The sequence below is a fragment of the Tachyglossus aculeatus genome, chromosome 8, assembly GCF_015852505.1.
Source record: "Tachyglossus aculeatus isolate mTacAcu1 chromosome 8, mTacAcu1.pri, whole genome shotgun sequence".
NCBI classification, from domain to species: Eukaryota; Metazoa; Chordata; class Mammalia; order Monotremata; family Tachyglossidae; genus Tachyglossus; species Tachyglossus aculeatus.
Window position 1 is genome coordinate 5,560,268 of NC_052073.1, and position 24,106 is coordinate 5,584,373.

Sequence of the window (24,106 nt, forward strand, 5' to 3'; positions counted from 1 at the left end):
CATTTTATAGATGAGGTACCTGAGGAACCGAGAAGTAAAGTGACTTGTCCAAGGTCACACAGCAGACATGTGGCAGATTGAGGGTTCAAACCCAGGTCCTCCTGATTCCCAGGCTCTACCACTAGATCCTAATAAATATCGTAGTGATTATCAGTACATTTATTGTTGTAATTAGAGATTGAAAGCAGGAAGCATTTTTCTTGTGGCAGCTAACATGTTATTATTATTATTATTATTTTTTAATCTTTTAGGTGAACCACTGAGTCCTCATTATGTCTGATGGGGACTACGATTACCTTATCAAGTTTTTAGCCCTGGGAGACTCTGGGGTAGGGAAGACAAGCGTGCTTTATCAGTACACGGACGGCAAATTCAACTCCAAGTTCATTACCACGGTGGGCATTGACTTCAGGGAAAAGAGAGTGGTGAGTTCCAGACCATTCTACCCTCTTTTTCCTTTCCTCCCCACAACTTCCCGTTTTGGAAATTGAATTTATGGGGGCAGGCTACAGTTGGGGAGCCTGGCTTGGTTGTTTTTTTTTTTTTTTTTAATTGTTGTTGTTGTCCTTGAGGGTCAAGGAAAGGTTGGCGACAAAAGAATGTGCCTGGGATAAAACTTTCCCCACTAGCGGAGTTAATATCAAATCCCAGGATACAGGAGTTCTCAAGATTTCTCTCTCCCCAGAGGGGATGAAGACAAACAACTTGGACTGATGTTAAAAACGGCTGCTTGCTTTTCACGTCCCACTTCTTGACTTAAATTCTTGACTCGATTTAAATTTGCCCAAGAGCCTACTGGATCCTTGAAATTTCCCACCCACTCTGCTCTGGGCAGAGGTAAAGGGGAAGAATTGTGAATTGACCTGGCCTAAGTATTTGGAAGAAATCGGCTTGTTGTCACCAGTTTCTTCTGTTTTTGATCAAATCTTTTACCCCATCCTCTGGCAGTGGGGGAAAGAAAATGTCAGGCAGTGTGGGTGAAACTGGTGTGATTGTCCTTCAGTGATTTGGCCTACTCACTGTACCTCGATCGTGTCCGTCTCACCACCGACCTTCCCTCACGTCCTGCCTCGGCCCTGGAACACCCTCCCTCTTCGTTTCCAAAAGACAGTTGGCCAGGAGGGACGCTTCCCACACAACTGCATTTCCTAACTCTTTTTAGGTTTTTCTGGCTTTGAAAATCATCCCACCGCGAGACCTCAGCTTTATTGACAGGAAGAGATTCCCCTCTCACGCACACCAGAGGTTTTAGACTAAAACAACTTCCCTTTGAGGTGCCTCTCACGTGGGGATGGCCAACTACGCTCTCGCCCTCTCACCCTCTTTCTACCCAGGCCGTCTGGGGTTCTCGAATCAACCTTCTCCTTCTAAAAACCGAGAAAAGAAAACCTCTCGACTCAGGGAGTGAGAAGCAGAGGGAATTCACCTCCACGGGAAGCCGTGCGCTGTCCGAAAATATCGCAGGGGGTTGGGATAAATGCGTGGGCTAGAGAGGTCCACGGAGAGATTGTTTGGGATGAAGAGAATAACAAAAAAATACTGCTACTAATAATTGTGGGGTTTAAGTTGTAGATACAAACACCGTACAAAGCACCAGGGTAGATAATCAGATTGGACGTCTGTCCTGATATGGGATTCACAGTCTAAGTAGGAGGGAGAAGCGCTATTTCATCCCCATTTTATAGATGAAGAAACTGAGGCACAGAGTTGGGTTTTTGTTTTTGTTTTTTTTGATATGATACTTAACTACTTACTAGGTGCCAAGCACGGTACTCAGCGCTGGGGTAGATTCATTCATTCATTCAATCGTATTTATTGAGAGCTTATTGTGTGCAGAGTAATAATAATAATGATGGCATTCATTAAGCGCTTACTATGTGCAAAGCACTGTTCTAAGGGCGGGGGAGGTTACAAGGTGATCAAGTGGTCCCACAGGGGGCTCACAGTCTTAATCCCCCATTTTACAGAGGAGGTAACTGAGGCCCAGAGAATCAATCAATCAATCAATTGTATTTATTGAGCGCTTACTGTGTGCAGAGCACTGTACTAAGCGCTTGGGATGTACAAGCTGGCAACATCTAGAGACGGTCCCTACCCAACAGTGGGCTCACAGTCTAGAAGGGGGAGACAGAGAACAAAACCAAACATACTAACAAAATAAAATAAATAGAATAGATATGTAAGTGAAGTGACTTGCCTAAAGTCACACAGCTGACAATTGGCGGAGCCGGGATTTGAACCCATGACCTCTGACTCCAAAGCCCGGGCTCTTTCCACTGAGCCACGCTGCTTCTGTACTATGCGCTTGGAAAGTACAATTCGGCAATAGAGAGAGACAATCCCTACCCAACAACGGGCTCACAGTCTAGAAGGGGGAGACAAAGATTAGATACAAGCTAATATTAGATGCATTAGATGCAGTATTAGATGCTCAATAAATATGATTGATATTAGATACATTAGATAGAAGCTAAGCACAGTGGCCACAATACCATCCCATATGGGGCTAAATTGGATTTAATCCCCCGTTTTCCAGATAAGGTAATTGAGGCACAGAGAAGTTAAAGGACTTGCCCAAGGTCACACAGCAGGCCAGTGGCAGAGCCGGGATTAGAACCCAGGTCCTTCCCACTCCCTGGCCCGGGCTCTATTATTCATTCATTCAATCGTATTTATTGAACGCTTACTGTGTGCAGAGCACTGTACTAAGCGCTTGGGGAAGTCCAAGTTGGAAACATATAGAGACGGTCCCTACCCAACAGCGGGCTCACAGTCTAGAAGGGGGGGACAGACAACAAAACAAAACGTATTAACAAAATAAAATAAATAGAATAAATATGTACAAATAAAATAGAGTAGTAAATAAATATTAGGCAGCGCTGCTTCTTGAAAATGACCGAGTACGGTGTCATTATTGAGCCACAGATTCGGGATTCTGTCGGCTCTGTCGAATTGTATTCGCTCAGCCGGTACCCTGCACGTAGTAAGCGCTCAAATATCATCGATTGATTGGTCGATGATCTGCCAGGCAGTTGCTTTGGAAGCTGCTGTGGTCCGGCACATAGTTTTGATTTGTTCTCTTTCTCCCCCTTCTAGACTGGGAGCCCACTGTTGGGTAGGGACCGTCTCTATGTGTTGCCAACTTGGACTTCCCAAGCGCTTAGTACAGTGCTCTGCACACAGTAAGCGCTCAATAAATACGATTGATTGATTGATTGCCATCTTTTTGCTGGCCATCTTCCAATTCTTGCTGGGCTGGTTCACCTCCGCCTTCAGAAATCTCCGCCACCGACGACAAATTGCCCGCAGGCAAAACCGGGACAAGAGCCCAGGTCTCCTGATTTTTAGTTTAGGGGACAGAGCACGGGCTTGGGAGTTAGAAGGTAATAATAATAATAATAATAATAATAATAATAATAATAATAATGGCATTTATTAAGCGCTATGTGCAAAGCACTGTTCTAAGCGCTGGGGAGGTTACAGTGTGATCAGGTTGTCCCACGTGAGGCTCACAGTCTTAATCTCCATTTTACAGATGAGGTAACTGAGGCACAGAGAAGTTTAGCGACTTGCCCAAAGTCATAGGTTCATTATCCTGGCTCCGCCACTTGTCTGCTGTGTGGCCTTGGGCAAATCTCGTAACTTCTCTGTGCCTTTAGTTCCCTCACCTGTAAAATGAGGATTAAGACTTTGAGCTTAATCACTGCTACTACTACTACTACTACTACTACTACTACTACTACTAATAATAATAATAATGATAGCATTTATTAAGCGCTTACTATGTGCAAGGCACTGTCTAGAAAGGGGAGACAGAACAAAACAAAACATATTAACAAAATAAAATCAATAGAATATGCACAGAGTAATTTGTACAAACCTATATACAGTCCTTCTAGACTGTGAGCCTGCTGTTGGGTAGGGACCGTCTCTATATGTTGCCAACTTGTACTTCCCAAGCGCTTAGTACAGTGCTCTGCACACAGTAAGCGCTCAATAAATACGATTGATTGATTGATACAGGTGCTGTGGGGAGGGGAATGAGGTGAGGTGGGGGGATGGGGAAGGAAAGGAAGGGTAGAATTATGAATAATACTATGAATACTATTATGAATAATAATCACGAATAATATGAACAATATGAAATATGAACAATATCAATCAATCATATTTATTGAGTGCTTACTGTGTGCAGAGCACTGTACTAAGCACTTGGGAAGTACAAGTTGCCAACGTATAGAGACGGTCCCTACCGAACAGTGGGCTCACAGTCAATCAATCAATCGTATTTATTGAGCGCTTACTGTGTGCAGAGCACTGTACTAAGCGCTTGGGAAGTACGAGTTGGCAACATATAGAGATGGTCCCTACCCAACAGTGGGCTCACGGTCAATCAATCAATCAATTGTATTTATTGAGTGCTTACTGTGTGCAGAGCACTGTACTAAGCGCTTGGGAAGTCCAAATTGGCAACATATAGAGACGGTCCCTACCCAACAGTGGGCTCACGGTCAATCAATCAATCCATCGTATTTATCGAGTGCTTACTGTGTGCAGAGCACTGTACTAAGCATTGGGAAGTACAAGTTGGCAACATATAGAGATGGTCCCTACCCAACAGTGGGCTCACAGTCAATCAATCAATCGTATTTATTGAGCGCTTACTGTGTGCAGAGCACTGGACTAAGTGCTTGGGAAGTCCAAGTTGGCAACATATAGAGACGGTCCCTACCCAACAGTGGGCTCACAGTCACAATATGAATAATAAATAATAATAATTATGATTGGATAGTAATTACGGTATTTGTTAAGTGCTTACTATGTGCCAGGCTGAGGAGGGAAGGCATTTTAGGACGGGAGACCTATCAATTGAATGTTGTTTTCCGTAGGCTAAGAGGCCTGTCTTCTTTTTTTCCTTTTTTGCTTTTTTGCTTTGCCGTGACCCAGGTGTACAGAGCCAACGGACCCGATGGAAGCGTCGGCAGAGGACAGAGAATCCACCTGCAGCTCTGGGACACGGCAGGCCAGGAGAGGTAACCATCAGCGGGGTAAAGAGAGAGAGAGAGAGAGAGAGAGAGAGAGAGAGAGAGAGAGAGAGAGAGAGAGAGAGAGAGAGAGAGAGAGAGAGAGAGAGAGAGAGAGAGAGAGAGAGAGAGAGAGAGAGAGAGAGAGAGAGAGAGAGAGAGAGAGAGAGAGAGAGAGAGAGAGAGAGAGAGAGAGAGAGAGAGAGAGAGAGAGAGAGAGAGAGAGAGAGAGAGAGAGAGAGAGAGAGAGAGAGAGAGAGAGAGAGAGAGAGAGAGAGAGAGAGAGAGAGAGAGAGAGAGAGAGAGAGAGAGAGAGAGAGAGAGAGAGAGAGAAGCAGCGTGGCTCAGTGGAAAGAGCCCGGGCTTTGGAGTCAGAGGTCATGGGTTCAAATCCTGCCTCCGCCACTTGTCAGCTGGGTGACTCCTCCCCCTCGCCTTACCTCCTTCCCCTCCCCACAGCACCTCTATATATGTTTGTACGTATTTATTACTCTATTTGTACATATTTATTCTGTTAATTTTGTTTATGTTTTTTCTGTCTCCCCCTTCCTTCCTCTCCCCCTCGTCCCCCTCTCCATCCCCCTCACCTTACCTCCTTCCCCTCCCCACAGCACCTGTATATATGTTTGTACGTATTTTACTCTATTTGTACATATTTATTCTATTTATTTTGTTAATATGTTTTGTTTTGTTTGTCTCCCCCTTCCTTCCTCTCCCCCTCGTCCCCCTGTCCATCCCCCCATATTATCTCCTTCCCTTCCCCACAGCACCTGTATATATGGATATATGTTTGTACATATTTATTACTCTATTGATTTATTTTACTTGTACATATCTATTCTATTTATTTTATTTTGTTAGTAGGTTTGGTTTTGTTCTCTGTCTCCCCCTTTTAGACTGTGAACCCACTGTTGGGTAGGGACTGTCTCTAGATGTTGCCAACTTGTACTTCCCAAGCGTTTAGTACAGTGCTCTGCACACAGTAAGCGCTCAATAAATACGATTGATTCTAGACTGTGAGCCCGCTGTTGGGTAGGGACCGTTCTCTAGATGTTGCCAACTTGGACTTCCCAAGGGCTTAGTCCAGTGCTCTGCACACAGTAAGCGCTCAATAAATAGAGAAGCAGCGTGGCTCAGTGGAAAGAGCCCGGGCTTTGGAGTCAGAGGTCGTGGGTTCAAATCCCAGCTCCCCCAATTGTCCGCTGTGTGACTTTGGCCAAGTCACTTAACTTCTCTGGGCCTCAGTTCCCTCATCTGGAAAATGGGGATTAAGACTGTGAGCCCCATGTGGGACAACCTGATTACCCTGTATCCCCCCAGCGCTTAGAACAGTGCCTTGCACATAGTAAGCGCTTAACAAATTCCAACATTATTATTATTATTAATAAATACGACTGAATGAATGAATGACTTTGGGCAAGTCACTTAACTTCTCTGGGCCTCAGTTCCCTCATCTGTAAAATGGGGATGAACACTGTGAGCCCCCCCGTGGGACAACCTGATTACCTTGTAACCTTCCCAGCACTTAGAACAGTGCTTTGCACATAGTAAGCACTTAATAAATGCCGTCATCATTATTATTGTTATCCCGCTGGCAGCAAAGAGGTTGGGAGGTTACAAGGTGATCAGGTTGTCCCACGGAGGGCTCACAGTCTTCATCATCATCAATCGTATTTATTGAGCACTTACTGTGTGCAGAGCTCTGTACTAAGCGCTTGGGAAGTACAAGTTGGCAACATATAGAGACAGTCCCTACCCAACAGTGGGCTCACAGTCTCAATCCCCATTTTACAGATGAGGTAACCGAGGCCCAGAGAGGTGACGTGACTCGCCCAAAGTCACACAGCTGACAGTGCTGAGATTTGAACCCACGACCTCTGACTCCAAACTCGTTCCAGTGAGCCACGCTGCGTCCCCGTTTTGAGGTTGGGATGTTTTGATGGCCTTATCCTAGCATTGTGTTTAACTTTTTTAAATTCCCCTGCCCTGGTGGCCTTGGCTCGCTTGTTCTTTTTGTTGTTGAGGAAACTCATCTGTGGGCGGCCTGGCCAGATAATTATCTGGGAAGCCGCAGGCTGGGGCCCAGCAGAAACGAGACACGTCACCTTGGCTCAGTCTCTGCCGCCTTTCTTATCTCCCCGAGCCAGAGAGTTTTGCTGGATCTAAAAACCGGGTGTGTTTTCTTTGGATGGTGGAAAACCAACACCGATGGTGAAACGTCATCATTCCGGACTGGAAGGTTACAGGAATAAAAAGCATTTTTCCCCTTTCTGTATCTCGCCGTATCAAAGCGATGGGATTTGTTAAGCGCTTCCTGTGTGCCAAGCACTGTTCTGAGCGCCGGGAGAGTGCCGGGTGATCAGGCTGTCCCAAGTGGGGCTCACTCATTCATCATCATCATCATCAATCGTATTTATTGAGCGCTTACTGTGTGCAGAGCACTGTACTAAGCGCTTGGGAAGTACAAATTGGCAACACATAGAGATAGTCCCTGCCCAACAGTGGGCTCACAGTCTAAAAGGGGGAGACAGAGAACAAAACCAAACATACTAACAAAATAAAATGAATAGAATAGATATGTACAAGTAAAATAAATAGAGTGATAAATATGTACAAACATATATACACATATACAGGTGCTGTGGGGAAGGGAAGGAGGTAAGATGGGGGGATGGAGAAGGGGACGAGGGGGAGAGGAAGGAGGGGGCTCAGTCTGGGAAGGCCTCCTGGAGGAGGTGAGCTCTCAGCAGGGCCTTGAAGGGAGGAAGAGAGCTAGCTTGGCAGATGGGCAGAGGGATTGGGGGCATTCCAGGCCCGGGGGATGACGTGGGCCGGGGGTCGATGGCGGGACAGGCGAGAACGAGGGACGGTGAGGAATGAATTCATTCATTCAACCGTGTTTATTGAGCGCTTACTGTGTGCCGAGCACCGTACTAAGCTCCAGATGGGGTCACTGAGGCACAGAGAAGTGGAGTGACTTGCCCAAAGTCACACAGCTGATAAGTGGCCCCTCTGTATCTCGCCATATCAAAGCGATGGGATTTGTTAAGCGCTTCCTGTTGTGCCAAGCACTGTTCTGAGCGCTGGGAGAGTGCCGGGTGATCAGGCTTTCCCAAGTGGGGCTCACTCTCATTCATTCATTCAATTGTGTTTATTGAGCGCTTACTGTGTGCCGAGCACTGTACTAAGCGCCAGATGGGGGTCACTGAGGCACAGAGAAGTGGAGTGACTTGCCCAAAGTCACACAGCTGATAAGTGGCCCCTCCCCATCCCCCCCCGCCTTACCTCCTTCCCCTCCCCACAGCACCTGTGTATATGTATATATGTTTGTACAGATTTATTACTCCATTTATCTTTTAGATTGTGAGCCCACTGTTGGATAGGGACTGTCTCTATATGTTGCCAACTTGTACTTCCCAAGCGCTTAGTACAGTGCTCCGCACACAGTAAGTGCTCAATAAATACGATTGATGATGATTTATTTTATTGATTATTTTCATTATTTTTATTTTATTTTTAATTTTTTATTATTTATTTATTATTTATTTTATTTGTACATATTTATTCTATTTATTTTATTTTGTTAGTATGTTTGGTTTTGTTCTCTGCCTCCCACTTCTAGACTGTGAGCCCCTGGTTGGGTAGGGACCGTCTCTAGATGTTGCAAACTTGGACTTCCCAAGCGCTTAGTCCAATCAATCAATCAATTGTATTTATTGAGCGCTTACTATGTGCAGAGCACTGTACTAAGCGCTTGGGAAGTACAAATTGGCATCACATAGAGACAGTCCCTACCCAACAGTGGGCTCACAGTCTAAAAGGGGGAGACAGAGAACTGAACCAAACATACCAACAAAATAAAATAAGTAGGATAGAAATGTACAAGTAAAATAAATAAATAAATAAATAAATAGAGTAATAAATATGTACAACCATATATACATATATACAGATGCTGTGGGGAAGGGAAGGAGGTAAGACGGGGGGATGGAGAGGGGGACGAGGGGAGAGGAAAGAAGGGGCTCAGTCTGGGAAGGCCTCCTGGAGGAGGTGAGCTCTCAGCAGGGCCTTGAAGGGAGGAAGAGAGCTAGCTTGGCGGATGGGCAGAGGGAGGGCATTCCAGGCCCGGGGGATGACGTGGGCCGGGGGTCGATGGCGGGACAGGCGAGAGCGAGGTACAGTGAGGAGATTAGTGGTGGAGGAGCGGAGGGTGCGGGCTGGGCAGTAGAAGGAGAGAAGGGAGGTGAGGTAGGAGGGTGTGAGGGGATGGACAGCCTTGAAGCCCAGGGTGAGGAGTTTCTGCTTGATGCGCAGATTGATCGGTAGCCATTGGAGGTTTTTGAGGAGGGGAGTAATATGTCCAGAGCGTTTCTGGACAAAGATAATCCGGGCAGCAGCATGAAGTATGGATTGAAGTGGAGAGAGACACGAGGATGGGAGATCAGAGAGAAGGCTAGTGCAGTAGTCCAGACGGGATAGGATGAGAGCTTGAATGAGCAGGGTAGCGGTTTGGATGGAGAGGAAAGTGCGGATCTTGGCAATGTTGCGGAGCTGAGACCGGCAGGTTTTGGTGACGGCTTGGATGTGAGGGGTGAATGAGAGAGCGGAGTCGAGGATGACACCAAGGTTGCGGGCTTGTGAGACGGGAAGGATGGTAGTGCCGTCAACAGAGATGGGAAAGTCAGGGAGAGGACAAGGTTTGGGAGGGAAGACAAGGAGCTCAGTCTTCGACATGTTGAGCTTTAGGTGGCGGGCGGACATCCAGATGGAGATGTCCTGAAGGCAGGAGGAGATGCGAGCCTGGAGGGAGGGGGAGAGAGCAGGGGCAGAGATGTAGATCTGGGTGTCATCAGCGTAGAGATGATAGTTGAAGCCGTGGGAGCGAATGAGGTCACCAAGGGAGTGAGTGTAGATTGAGAACAGAAGGGTCCAGTGCTCTGCACACAGTAAGCGCTCAATAAATACGATTAAATGAATGAATGAATGTTTGGTTTTGTTCTCTGTCTCCCCCTTCTAGACTGTGAGCCCACTGTTGGGTAGGGACCGTCTCTATATGTTGCCGACTTGGACTTCCCAAGCGCTTAGTCCAGTGCTCTGCACACAGTAAGCGCTCAATAAATATGATTGAATGAGTGAATGTTTGGTTTTGTTGTCTGTCTCCCCCTTCTAGACTGTGAACCCACTGGTGGGTAGGGACCGTCTCTAGATGTTGCCAACTTGTACTTCCCAAGTGCTTAGTACAGTGCTCTGCACACAGTAAGCGCTTAATAAATACAAATGAATGAATGAATGAAAGCTTTGTAGATTTGCTTTTTAGAACAGAGCCGAGAATAGACATGATTGTCCCTCTTAGAACGATCAACACGTTTCTGGCTGGAAGTCGGACGTCTATGATTTTTATTTTTTTGGGGGGGGGGGGAGGTAAGCGCTTACTATGTGCCAGGCTGGGGTAGATATAAACTAATCTGGTTGGACACAGTCTCTGGCCCACATGGGGCTCACTTTCTCAATCCCCATTTTCCAGATGAAGTCACTGAGGCTCAGAGCCGTGAAGTGACTTGCCCAAGGTCACACAGCAGACAGGTGGCAGAGCCGGAATTAGAATCCACGTCCTTCTGACTCCCCAGACCCATGCTCTACCCACTAGGCCACAAATATGATTGATAATAATAATAATGATGGTATTTAAGCGCTTACTATGTGCAAAGCACTGCTCTAAGTGCTGGGGGGGATACAAGGTGATCAGGTTGTCCCACGAGGGGCTCACAGTCTTAATCCCCATTTTACAGATGAGGGAACTGAGGCCCAGAGAACTTAAGCGACTTCAACCAATCAATCAATCGTATTTATTGAGCGCTTACTGTGTGCTGAGCACTGTACTAAGCGTGTACTGTGACTTGCCCAAAGTCACACAGCTGACAAGCAGTGGAGACGGGATTAGAACCCATTATTATTATTATTAATTTGGTATTAAGCGCTTACTACGTGCAAAGCACTGTTCTAAGCGCTGGGGAGGTTACAAGGTGATCAGGTTGTTCCATGTGGAGCTCGCAGTCTTCATCCCCATTTTACAGGTGAGGGAACTGAGGCACAGAGAAGTGAAGTGACTTGCCCAAAGTCACACAGCTGACAAGCAGCGGAGCTGGGATTTGAACCCATGACCTCTGACTCCCAAGCCCGGGCTCTTTCCACTGAGCCACGCTGCTTATTATGGTATTTTTGTAAGCACTTACTATGTGCCAGGCACTGTACTAAGCACTGGGGTAAATGCAAGCAAATCGGGTTGGACACAGTCCCTGTCCCACATGGGGCTCTCAATCTCAGTCCCCATTTTACAGATGAGGGGACTGAGGCACTGAGCAGTGAAGTGACTTGTCCAAGGTCACACAGCAGGCAAGTGGTGGAGCAATCAATCAATCAATCAATCGTATTTATTGAGCACTTACTGTGTGCAGAGCACTGTACTAAGCGCTTGGGAAGTCCAAGTTGGCAACATATAGAGACAGTCCCTACCCAACAGTGGGCTCACAGTCTAGAAGACTGTAATACGATTGAATGAATGAATACGCTCAATAAATACGATTGAATGAATGAAGTGGTGGAGCAGGGATTAGAACCCATGACCTTCTGAAGCTCAGGCCCGGGCTCTGCCGCAGACACTCCCCGACACCTTCCAATCAATCAATCAATCAATTGTATTTATTGAGCGCTTACTGTAACCCTAAACTCCGCTCACATCAACCTTTGAGTAGCAAAGGTTACTTTGCGAAGCAGCGTGGCTCAGTGGAAAGAGCCCGGGCTTTGGGGTCAGAGGTCATGGGTTCAAATCCCGGCTCCGCCACTTCATTCATTCATTCAATCGTATTTATTGAGCGCTTACTGTGTGCAGAGCACTGTACTAAGCACTTGGGAAGTCCAAGTTGGCAACATAGAGAGACGGTCCCTACCCAACAGTGGGCTCACAGTCTAGAAGGGGGAGACAGAGAACAAAACAAAACATCTTAACAAAATAAAATAAGTAGAATAAATATGTACAAGTAAAATAAATCAATAAATAGAGTAATAAATCCATACAAACATATACATATAGACAGGTGTTGTGGGGAAGGGAAGGAGGTAAGGCGGGGGCGATGGAGAGGGGGATGGACACTTGTCAGCTGTGGGACTTGGGGAAAGTCACTTCACTTCTCTGGGCCTCAGTTCCCTCATCTGTAAAATGGGGATGAAGACTGTGAGCCCCCCATGGGACAACCTGATCACCTTGTAACCTCCCCAGCGCTTAGAATAGTGCTTTGTACATAGTAAGCGCTTAATAAATGCTATTATTATTATTATTATTATCAACCCTTCCAGTTTCCTAAATTGCCTGTATGCAGTTTCTTCTCCCTACAGATGAAATTTCTCTTTATTCTTGGGACCAAGGGTAAGGAACAAGGACCCTCTAGACTGTAAGCTCATTGTGGGCAGAGATTGTGTCTACTAACTGTTGTACTTTCCCAAGCGCTTAGTACAGTGCTGTGCACACAGTAAGCGCTCAAACACAATTGCTTGATTTGAGGGCTTCTCTGAAGCTGGAATCGATTAATCAAACTACAGTTAGATTAGGTTAGATTATAGTTAGAGAAGCAGCGTGGCTCAGTGGAAAGAGCCCGGGCTTGGGAGGCAGAGGTCATGGGTTCGAATCCCGACTCGGCCACTTATCAGCTGTGTGACTTTGGGCAAGTCACTTCACTTTTCTGGGCCTCAGTTACCTCGTCTGTAAAATGGGGATTAAGATTGTGAGTCCCACGTGGGACAACCTGATCACCTTGTATCCCCCCCAGCGCTTAGAACAGTGCTTTGCACATAGTAAGTGCTTAACAAATACCATTATTATTAGTACTTATTGAGCACCTCCTGGGTTCAGAGCACCATGCTAAGCACGTGGGAGAATAGCATAGAGTTAGCGAAACGATCTTTGACTTAAAGTCAATCAATTAATGGTATCTAATGAGTGCTTACTTTGTGCACAGCACTGTCCTAAGTGCTTGGGAGAGTAAATACAATCAATCTTATTTATTGAGTGCTTACTGTGTGCAGGCTATGTGCCTCCCCCCTTCTAGACTGTAAACCTGGTGTGGGCAGGGATTATCTCTCTTTATTGATGAATTGCACTTTCCCAGCGCTTAGTACAGTGCTCTGCACATAGTAAGCACTCAATAAATACGATTGAATGAACAGGGTACTTAGTGTTTGGGAGAGTAAATGCAATCAACCCAATGTTATCTATTGAATGCTTAATGTGTGCAGAACACTACTGTTTGGGAGAATAAATACAATCAACCAATGTTATTGGACACTTAATGTGAGCTGAGCACTGTACTAAGTGCTTGGAAGCATACAATACAGTCAATTAGTGGTGTTCATTCATTGTCGATTTTTTTTGAACACTTACTGTGTGCAGAGCATCATCATCATCAATCGTATTTATTGAGCGCTTACTGTGTGCAGAGCCCTGTACTAAGCGCTTGGGAAGTACAAGTTGGCAACATATAGAGACACTGTAGAGTAGCAGCGTGGCTCAGTAGAGAAGTGGTGTAGCTCGGTGGAAAAGAGCCCGGGCTTTAGAGTCAGAGGTCATGGGTTCAAATCCCGGCTCCGCCAATTGTCAGCTCTGTGACTTTGGGCAAGTCACTTAACTTCTCTGTGCCTCAGTGACCTCATCTGTAAAATGGGGATGAAGACTGTGAGTCCCCCGTGGGACAACCTGATCATCTTGTAACCTCCCCAGTGCTTAGAATAGTGTTTTGCACATAGTAAGTGCTTAATAAGTGCCATTATTATTATTATTATTATTACATAGTAAGTGCTTAATAGATGCCATTATTATTATTATTATTATTATTATTATTACTAAGTGCTTGGAAGAGTACAATATAACAATAGACACACTTCCTGCCCACAGAGAGCTCATAATTATTGAGCAATTACTGTGCAGAGCACTGCATTAAGCGCTTGGGAGAGTACCAGATAACAGCTGGGGGACACGTTCCTGGCTTAAAATGAGGTTACAGTTTAGAGGGGGAGATAGCCATTAATTAATATAAGCTATGGTTATATACCTTAAATACCGTGAGGGTGGGGTGAATATCAAGTTCTTAAAAGGTACCGTCCAAGTTCATGGGTGACACAATTGCACATAGTAAGCGCTTAACAAATGCCATCATTATTATTATTATTATCAGGAGTCAGGGAAAAGAGGGCTTAATAATAATAATGGTGGTATTTGTTAAGCGCTTACTATGTGCAAAGCACTGTTCTAAGCGCTGGGGGGGATACAAGGTGATCAGGTGGTCCCACGTGGGGCTCACAGTCTTAATCCCCACTTTACAGATGAGGGAACTGAGGCCCAGAGAAGTGAAGTGGCTTGCCCAAAGTCCCACAGCTGACAATTGGCGGAGCCGGGATTCGAACCCATGACCTCTGACTCCAAAGCCCGGGCTCTTTCCACTGAGCCACGCTGCTTCTCTGCTTAATCGGGGAAGACCTTTGGAGATGTGATCTTAATCAGGCTTTGAAGGTGGAGAGCACCGCATTACCTCCTTCCCCTCCCCACAGCACCTGTATATATGTTTGTACACATTTATTACTCTATTTTATTTGTACATATCTATTCTATTTATTTTATTTTGTTAATATGTTTGGTTTTGTCATCTGTCTCCCCCTTCTAGACTGTGAGCCCGCTGTTGGGTAGGGACCGTCTCTAGATCAATCAATCAATCGTATTTATTGAGCGCTTACTGTGTGCAGAGCACTGTACTAAGCGCTTGGGAAGTCCACGTTGGCAACATATAGAGACGGTCCCTACCCAACAGTGGGCTCACAGTCTAAAAGATGTTGCCAACTTGGACTTCCCAAGCGCTTAGTCCAGTGCCCTGCCCACAGTAAGCGCTCAATAAATACGACTGGATGGATGTTGTATATTTTAGACTGTGAGCCCACTGTTGGGTAGGGACCGTCTCTAGATGTTGCCAATTTGTACTTCCCAAGCGCTTAGTACAGTGCTCTGCACAGAGTAAGCGCTCAATAAATACGATTGATGATGATGGAGGGGGAGAGAGAGTCCCGGGCCAGAGGAAGGATGTGGGAAAGGGTCAGCGGCGAGATCGGGGTGCTAGAAGAGAGGCCCTGTTAAAGGAAATAATAACCCGCGAGTCTACGCTTCTGTTTTTAGGTTTCGTAGCCTGACGACCGCTTTCTTCAGAGATGCCATGGGCTTTCTTCTGCTTTTTGATCTGACCAACGAACAGAGTTTCCTCAACGTCCGAAATTGGATCAGTAAGTCGTTTTTCCCAACCCCGACTAGTTTAGGGCCGGTTAAGTGGACTTGGGAAAGAAGGGTAAGGGAAGAAGGAGGGCTGAGGAGGAGGTGTTTTTGTTTTTTTTTTTTTTAAATGGTATTTAAGTGCTTAGGCTGAGGTGGAGGTGTTTTTGGGTTTTTTTTTTTAAATGGTATTTAAGTGCTTACTATGTGCCAGGCACTGTTCTAAGCGCCGAGGTAGATACAAGCTAATCAGGTTGGACGTGGGGCTCACGGTCTTAATCTCCATTTTGCAGAGAAGGGAACTGAGGCACAGAACAGGGAAGTGACTCGGCCAAGGTCACGCAGCAGGCGAGTGGCAGAGCTGGGATTAGAACTCTGGTCTAACGCTGCTTGAAGAGAAGTGGAAAGAGCCCGGGCTTGGGAGTCAGAGGTCATGGGTTCGAATTCCGGCTCTGCCACCTGTCTGTTGTGTGAACTTGGGCAAGTCAGTTAACTTCTCTGAGCCTCAGTTCCCTCATCTGTAAAATGGGGATTAAGATTGTGAGCCCCACGTGGGACAACCTGATCACTTTGTATCCCCCCCAGCGCTTAAGAACAGTGTTTTGCACAGAGTAAGCGCTTAACAAATGCCATTATTATTATTATTATTAGGAGGCCTTCCCAGACTGAGCCCCTTCCTTCCTCTCCCCCTCATCCCCCTCTCCATCCCCCTCATCTTACCTCCTTCCCTTCCCCACAGCACCTGGATATATGTTTGTACATATTTATTACTCTATTTATTTTACTTGTACATATCTATTCTACTTATTTTATTTTGTTAGTATGTTTGGTTTTGTTCTCTGTCTCCCCCTTCTAGACTGTGAGCCCACTGTTGGGTAGGGACCGTCTCTATATGTTGCCAACTTGGACTTCCCAAGCGCTTAGTACAGTGCTCTGCACACAGTAAGCACGCAATAAATATGATTGATTGAGATTTAGTCCCCATTCTGAGGATGAGGTAACTGAGGCCCAGAGAAGTGAAGCGGGTTGCCCAGCAGGCAAGTGAAGCAGCGCGGCTCAGTGGAAAGAGCACAGGCTTGGGAGCCACGGGTCACGGGTTCTAATCCCCGCTCTGCCAACTGTCAGCTGTGTGACCTTGGGCAAGTCACTTCACTTCTCTGGGCCTCAGTTCCCTCATCTGTAACATGGAGAATGAAAACTGTGACACACTTTCCCCCACTGCTCGGCCCCATCTTCAGGTGTGGGGAGCGGAAAAACTAAACAAAAAATTAAAATAAACTAAATAATAAATAATACTAACTAACTAACTAAATAATAATAAACTAAAGAAAAATTAATTCTTTTGGTTCTGACGATTTTGACACCCGTCCACAGGTTTTGTTGTCTGTCTCCCCCTTCTAGACTGTGAGCCCCTTGTTGGGTAGGGACCGTCTCGAGATGTTGCCGACTTGGACTTCCTAAGCGCTTAGTCCAGTGCTCTGCACACAGTAAGCGCTCAATAAATGCGATTGATCGATTGAATGAATGCATGAGCCTTTTTTTGTTTAGTTTTTCTGCTCCCCACACTCGAAGATGGGGCTGAGCAGTGGGGGAAAGCGTGTCCGCCCCCCAAACTCTCCCCGTGTTTCCCTCTCCTAGGCCAGCTGCAAATGCACGCGTATTGTGAGAACCCCGACATTGTGTTGTGCGGCAACAAGAGTGACCTAGAGGAGCAGAGGGTAGTCAGAGAAGAGGAGGCCAGAGACTTGGCTGAGAAATATGGGTGAGTTCCTGTGGCGGGGAAAACCGACGGGTTGGAGGGGGACAACGCGGGGGTCGTGAGGGGACAAGGGGACTGAGGAAATGGAGTCTCTAGCCAAGTCAAGTGAGGGTCTTAGCCACTACCCAGAAGGGCCAAGCCTCTAGGAAAAGGCAAATTATAATCAATCAATCAATCAATCGTATTTATTGAGCGCTTACTATGTGCAGAGCACTGTACTAAGCGCTTGGGAAGTACAAATTGGCATCACATAGAGACAGTCCCTACCCAACAGTGGGCTCACAGTCTAAAAGGGGGAGACAGAGAACAGAACCAAACATACCAACAAAATAAAATAAGTAGGATAGAAATGTACAAGTAAAATAAATAAATAAATAAATAAATAGAGTAATAAATATGTACAACCATATATACATATATACAGGTGCTGTGGGGAAGGGAAGGAGGTAAGATGGGGGGGATGGAGAGGGGGACGAGGGGGAGAGGAAAGAAGGGGCTCAGTCTGGGAAGGCCTCCTGGAGGAGGTGAGCTCTCAGCAGGGCCTTGAAGGGAGGAAGAGAGCTAGCTTGGCGGATGGGCAGAGGGAGGGCATTCCAGGCCCGGGGGATGACGTGGGCCGGGGGTCGATGGCGGGACAGGCGAGAGCGAGGTACAGTGAGGAGATTAGCGGTGGAGGAGCGGAGGGTGCGGGCTGGGCAGTAGAAGGAGAGAATCATCATAATAACGATGATGGCATTTATTAAGCGCTTACTACGTGCCAAGCGCGCTGTTCTAAGCGCTGGGGAGCTTACAAGGTGATCAGGTGGTCCCACGGGGGGCTCACGGTCTTCATCCCCATTTGACAGATGAGGGAACTGAGGCCCAGAGAATAGAACAGTGCTTTGCGCATAGTAAGCGCTTAATAAATGCCATTATTATTATATTAATAATATAATAGTTATATTATATCATAGTATATATAATATAATATAACATTAATAATAATAATGATGGTATTTGTTAAGCGCTTACTATGTGCAAAGCGCACTGTTCTAAGCGCTGGGGAGCTTACAAGGTGATCAGGTTGTCCCACGGGGGGCTCACAGTCTTCCTCCCCATTTGATAGATGAGGGAACTGAGGCCCAGAGAATAGAACAGTGCTTCGCACTTAGTAAGTGCTTAATAAATGCCATTATCATCATTATTATTACTATATTAATAATAATAATGATGGTATTTGTTAAGCGCTTACTGTGTGCAAAGCGCACTGTTCTAAGCGCTGGGGAGCTTACAAGGTGATCAGGTTGTCCCATGGGGGACTCACAGTCTTCATCCCCATTTGACAGAGGAGGGAACTGAGGCCCAGAGAATAGAACAGTGCTTTGCACATAGTAAGTGCTTAATAAATGCCATTATTATTACATTAATAATATAACAGCTATATTATATTATATTATATAATATAATATATAATATAATGTTATATTAATAATAATAATGATGGTATTTGTTAAGTGCTTACTATGTGCAAAGCACACTGTTCTAAGCGCTGGGGAGGTTACAAGGTGATCAGGTTGTCCCACAGGGGGCTCACAGTCTTCATCCCCATTTGACAGATGAGGGAACTGAGGCCCAGAGAAGAATAATAATAATGATGGTATTTGTTATGCGCTTACTATGTGCAAAGCACTGTTCTAAGCGCTGGGGAGCTTACGAGGTGATCAGGTTGTCCCACAGGGGGCTCACAGTCTTCATCCCCATTTGACAGATGAGGGAACTGAGGCCCAGAGAATAATAATGATAATGATGGTATTTGTTAAGTGCTTACTATGTGCAAAGCACTGCTCTAAGCGCTGGGGAGGTGACAAGGTGATCAGGTTGTCCCCCGGGGGGCTCTGTTAAGCATCGTGGCTTAGTGGAAAGAGCCCGGGCTTTGGAAAGAGCCCAATTGTCAGCTGGGTGACTTTGGGCAAGTCACTTCACTTCTCTGGACCCCAGTGACCTCATCTGTCAAATGGGGATGAAGACTGTGAGCCCCCCGTGGGACAACCTGATCACCTTGGTACCTCCCCAGTGCTTAGAACAGTGCGCTTTGCACATAGTAAGCGCTTAACAAATACCATCATTATTATTATTATTATTACGCTATGCTGCTTATTATGAGCCTAGTCCACTCATGAGGGAAGGTTTGGGGCTTCATTCATTCATTCAATCGTATTTATTGAGCGCTTACTGTGGGCAGAGCGCTGTACTAAGCGCTTAATGCTGACCTGGCTCTGTCATTGGCTGGCTGGTTGGCCTCAGTTTCCTCCTCTGGAGACTGGGGATAAGGGGAACGAGAAGCAGCGTGGTCAAGCGGAAAGAGCGCAGGGCTGGGAGTCGGAGCCTCTGGGTTCTAATCCTGGCTTCTCCGCTCACCTCCTGCTCCTTAGAGAAGCAGCGTGGCTCAGTGGAAAGAGTCAGGGGTCATGGGTTCGAATCCAGCCTCTGCCAGTTGTCAGCTGTGTGACTTTGGGCAAGTCACTTAACTTCTCTGGGCCTCAGTTCCCTCATCTGGAAAATGGGGATTAAGACTCCCTATGGGACAATCTGATCTCCTTGTAACCTCCTCAGCGCTTAGAACAGTGCTTTGCACATAGTAAGCGCTTCATAAATGCCATTATTATTATTATTATTATTACCTGCTGCATGACCTTGGGCAAGTCACTTATCTTCTCTGTGCCTCAGTTCCCTCCTCTGCAAAATGGGGATTCAATCCGTGTTCTTGCTCCTTTTTAGACAGTGAGCCCCATTTGGGACCTGATGACCCCAGTGCTTAGGAAGGAAGCACTTAAATATTCATTCAATCGTATTTATTGAGCACTTACTGTGCGCAAAGTACTGTGCTAATAATAATAATAATGGCATTTATTAAGCGCTTACTATGTGCAAAGCACTGTTCTAAGCGCTGGGGAGTTTACAAGGTGATCGGGTTGGCCCACGGGGGGCTCACAATCTTGATGATGATGATGGTATTTGTTAAGCGCTTAGAACAGTGCTCTGCACATAGGAAGCGCTTAATAAATGTCATTATTATTATTATCATTATTCCGGGCCTGCTTCCCTTCCAGAATCCCGTACCTCGAGACGAGTGCCGCCACCGGCGCCAACGTGGGCAAGGCCATCGAGACGCTCCTGGATCTGATCATGAAGCGCATGGAACGGTGCGTGGACCGCTCCTGGATCCCGGAAGGGGTGGTCCGCTCCAACGGCCCCGGCTCCCCCGACCGCTTCCAGGACAAGGAGAAGGGCGGGTGCGGTTGTTGAGCGGCCGGGAAGGCCGTGGCGGAGCCGGGGGAGACTCCCGGTCGGGATCGGCCGCGGTTGCAGTCGAAGGGGGAATCCCACGGCGGGCAGGATGGGCAGTGCCAATCCCCCTTTGATCCCGGCTGGGTCGGCGTCCGTCCATCCGTCTGTCCTTAGTCCCGGGCCTCGCTCCGCCACCTCAGCCCGCGACGGTGGTCTCTGGAAGCCGTCTCCCGCCAGACGCACGTGCCCGGGCGGAGATCCCGGGGGCCCTTCGCGTCGCTTTCCCAACTCTCCCCTCTTCCCGAGCCCGGGAAAACGCCGTCGGCTTAGGCCTCGGAAAACGCCGTCGGCTTAGGCCTTGGAAAACGCCGTCGGCTTCGGCCTTGGAAAACGCCGTCGGCTTCGGCCCCGGAAAACGCCGTCGGATTAGGCCTCGCGTGGCACCGCTCCGACTTGAGTTTTCTAAACCCCAACCGATCCCGTCTAGGAAACTCAACCGGGCGCGGCTGCGGTAGCCGGTTGAGTCCTTTTCCGGGGATGCCCGCTCACCTCCCCGCCGTTGTGTCTTAACAGGACCGAGGGGCGGAATAGGCGCCAGCCCTGTTTCCGCCGAGCTGTCGCTCTGCCCTGAAATCGCACCACACTCGGGAAGCACCTTTCCCTTCAAACCTGGATCGAAAATATGGGTCCGGTGCGGGGGAGACGTGACACCTGGAAATCTCCACGATTTGGCGGTTGGGTGGCAAACACAAGTCGCCGGAGCCTATTTCATCTCCCCCCCCGTCCATTTCCTGTCCCAATTTAGCGGAACTGTGGGAGAGCATTTTTTCACTATGATAATTGATTTTTTGGGGGGTGGGTGGGAATACTCTTTTTCACTACCCTCGAGGGGATTTTTATTTGCCCTCCAATAGATGGGAAGTCTCAGCCGATTGCGAAGATGAATATAACCATGGTAATGATTGTGGTATTTAAGTGTTTACTACGAGCCAGACCCTGTCCTAAGCACTGGGTAGAAACAAGCACAGTCTCTGCTCCACGGGGCGCTCACCATCCTAGTCCCTATTTCTCAGCTGAGGTAACTGAGGCACAGAGAAGTGAAATGACTGGGCCAAGGTTGCCCGGCAGACAAGTGGCGGAGCCGAGAATCCAAAATCGATATAAAATCCGGCCTGATCGTCAGCAGTGTCCGCCACACACCCCTCCGGTCCGTACGGGGCTCGCGGAAAATATTGCCAAATCTGCGTCTTCAGCCCAAATTGAAAGCCGAGCAGTTGGAGGGATGGATCACTAACACGCGTTTCCTGCAGTTCACGGCGTTGGCCCCCTTTGAGAGAGAATATTTAGGCATTAAAATATTTCTGGACCCGGGGGTGACCCCAGGGTTCCTGAACCACCCCATGAGATGGGGTTTTCTCAGGGGGCTGGCCTTTCCAAGGAAGGTTGATGGGTGCAGGAAGCTTGGATCAATTGGGAAAATAGGATTAGGAAGGGAAAGAGCCTTAAAACTCTAGGGTAAATTTTGGATGCGCTAGTAAATGCAGCAATGTGATAGAATCACCACCATTCAATTGCTTAGTACAGTGCTCTGCACACAGTAAGCATTCAATAAATACGATTGAATGAATGAATGAGCAGGAACAGGGAGGATTATAGTAAAACATACCGAGACTTATTTTGCTCACTGCCTGAAATGGGGGATTTTACCCTGGAGTTGGATCAGGTGGGAATTAAGAAAAGTGTAGGATAAGGGGCCATTCATTCATTCATTCAATCGTATTTATTGAGCACTTACTGTGTGCAGAGTCAGTCAATCGTATTTATTGAGCGCTTACTGTGTGCAGAGCACTGTACTAAGCGCTTGGGAAGTACAAGTTGGCAACATATACGGTCCCTACCCAACAGTGGGCTAACAGTCTAAAAGGGGGAGACAGAGAACAAAACCAAACATACTAACAAAATAAAATAGAATAGATATGTACAAGTAAAATAAATAGAGTAATAAATATGTACAAACATATATACAGGTGCCGTGGGGAAGGGAAGGAGGTAAGATGAGGGGGATGGAGAGGGGGAGAGGAAGGAAGGGGCTCAGTCTGGGAAGGCCTCCTGGAGGAGGTGAGCTCTCAGTAGGGCCTTGAAAGGAATCTCTCTGGTCAAGCCCCGCTCCCTTACAATTCATTCAATCGTATTTACTGAGCGCTTACTGTGTGCAGAGCACTGTACTAAGCGCTTGGGAAGGACGATTCAGCATCAAAGAGAGACCCTCCCTGCCCACAGTGGGCTCGCGCTCTAGAAGGGGACGGCAAAACATGTAACAGGCATCATTCATTCATTCTATCGTAATTATTGAGCGCTTACTGTGTGCAGAGCACTGTACTAAGCGCTTGGGAAGGACAATTCAGCAACAGAGACCCTCCCTGCCCACAGCGGGCTCACAGTCTAGAAGGGGGGAGACAGACAGCAAAACATGTAACAGGCATCATTCATTCGTTCTATCGTAATTATTGAGCACTTACTGTGTGCAGAGCACTGTACTAAGCGCTTGGGAAGGACAATTCTGCAACAAAGAGAGACCCTCCATGTGCTAAGTGCTTGGGAAGTACAAGTGGGCAACGTATAGAGATGGTCCCTACCCAGCAGCGGGCTCACAGTCTAGAAAGGGGAGACAGATGACAAAACAAAACATCTTAACAAAATAAAATAAATAGAATAGTAAATATGTACAAGTAAAATAAATAATAGAGTAATAAATCTGTATAAACATATATACAGGTGCTGTGGGAAGGGTATTTATTTTACTTGTACATATCTATTTTATTTTATTAATATGTTTTGTTGTCTGTCTCCCCCTTCTAGACTGTGAGCCCGCCGTTGGGTAGGGACCATCTCTAGATGTTGCCAATTTGGACTTCCCAAGCGCTTAGTACAGTGCTCTGCACACAGTAAGCGCTCAATAAATACGATTGATTGATTGAAGGAGGTAAGTCAGGGGGGATAGGGAGGGGACCAGTTATGTTTCCTAAGTCGGACGGAACTCCAAGGAAGAGATTTGGGATCATTTGGGAAGGATCACATCACGCTCCCCAGTGCCTTGAGGGCTACTTCTGTCCTCAGTGGACTAAATAAGAATATTTGGGTTGGCTCCACTTTTTTTGGTAACACTTGGGTTTTTAAATAATAGATGGTTGGGGGTGATAGGTGTGTGTTTGCAAGCGAGATTAAGAAATCTTGCCCTGGTCAGACTAAAAAGGGGGTTGACGTGTGAATCTCACGCGAAATCTTGCCCTGGTCAGACTAAAAGGGGGTTGACATGTGAATCTCACGCGAAATCTTGCCCCGGTCAGACTAAAAAGGGGGTTGACATGTGAATCTCACGCGAAATCTTGCCCCGGTCAGACTCAAAAGGGGGTTGACATGTGAATCTCACGCGGTTCTTCTGATGTGAGAGACGTGACCTACAGGCAACAACCAAATTCGCCATCAAATTGCCTCTGAGGAAAGTCGCCGCAATTTGCTACTTGATGTTGAAAGTGCCATATTTCTGTCCTCTGCCTCCTTCTATCTCCGATTCTTTCTAAAAGTAAGCGCTGCCGTCGTGAAACTGCTTTTCCTAAGGCCGAACGTCTATTAAAAACGACGACCCATCAGACTTCAGCGTGTGAAAGTGATTTTATTTCCAGGTGCGTTTAAGTTAAAGGGAGAGGGAATAACTCGAAATGTCGCTGCTGTTTATAACAACAATAATTGTGG

The 24,106-nt window shown here is 46.8% G+C and overlaps 1 protein-coding gene across 2 annotated transcripts in view; it reads left to right on the top strand.

Moving 5' to 3' along the window:
* Positions 1-21,315, top strand: part of RAB27A (RAB27A, member RAS oncogene family) — a 50,717-nt gene extending 29,402 nt beyond the window's left edge. The window contains exons 3-8 of one of the 2 annotated variants that reach the window (XM_038750290.1): positions 252-425; positions 4,948-5,033; positions 15,238-15,341; positions 16,966-17,089; positions 20,176-20,268; positions 20,927-21,315. In XM_038750290.1, coding sequence (XP_038606218.1) covers positions 273-425; positions 4,948-5,033; positions 15,238-15,341; positions 16,966-17,089; positions 20,176-20,268; positions 20,927-20,984 — 618 coding nt within the window. In that variant the 5' untranslated portion in view covers positions 252-272 and the 3' untranslated portion in view covers positions 20,985-21,315. Of the gene's footprint in view, positions 1-251; positions 426-4,947; positions 5,034-15,237; positions 15,342-16,965; positions 17,090-20,175 lie in introns of both variants that reach the window. The other variant, XM_038750289.1, reaches the window with a different exon arrangement.
* Positions 21,316-24,106: the final 2,791 nt, after the last annotated feature.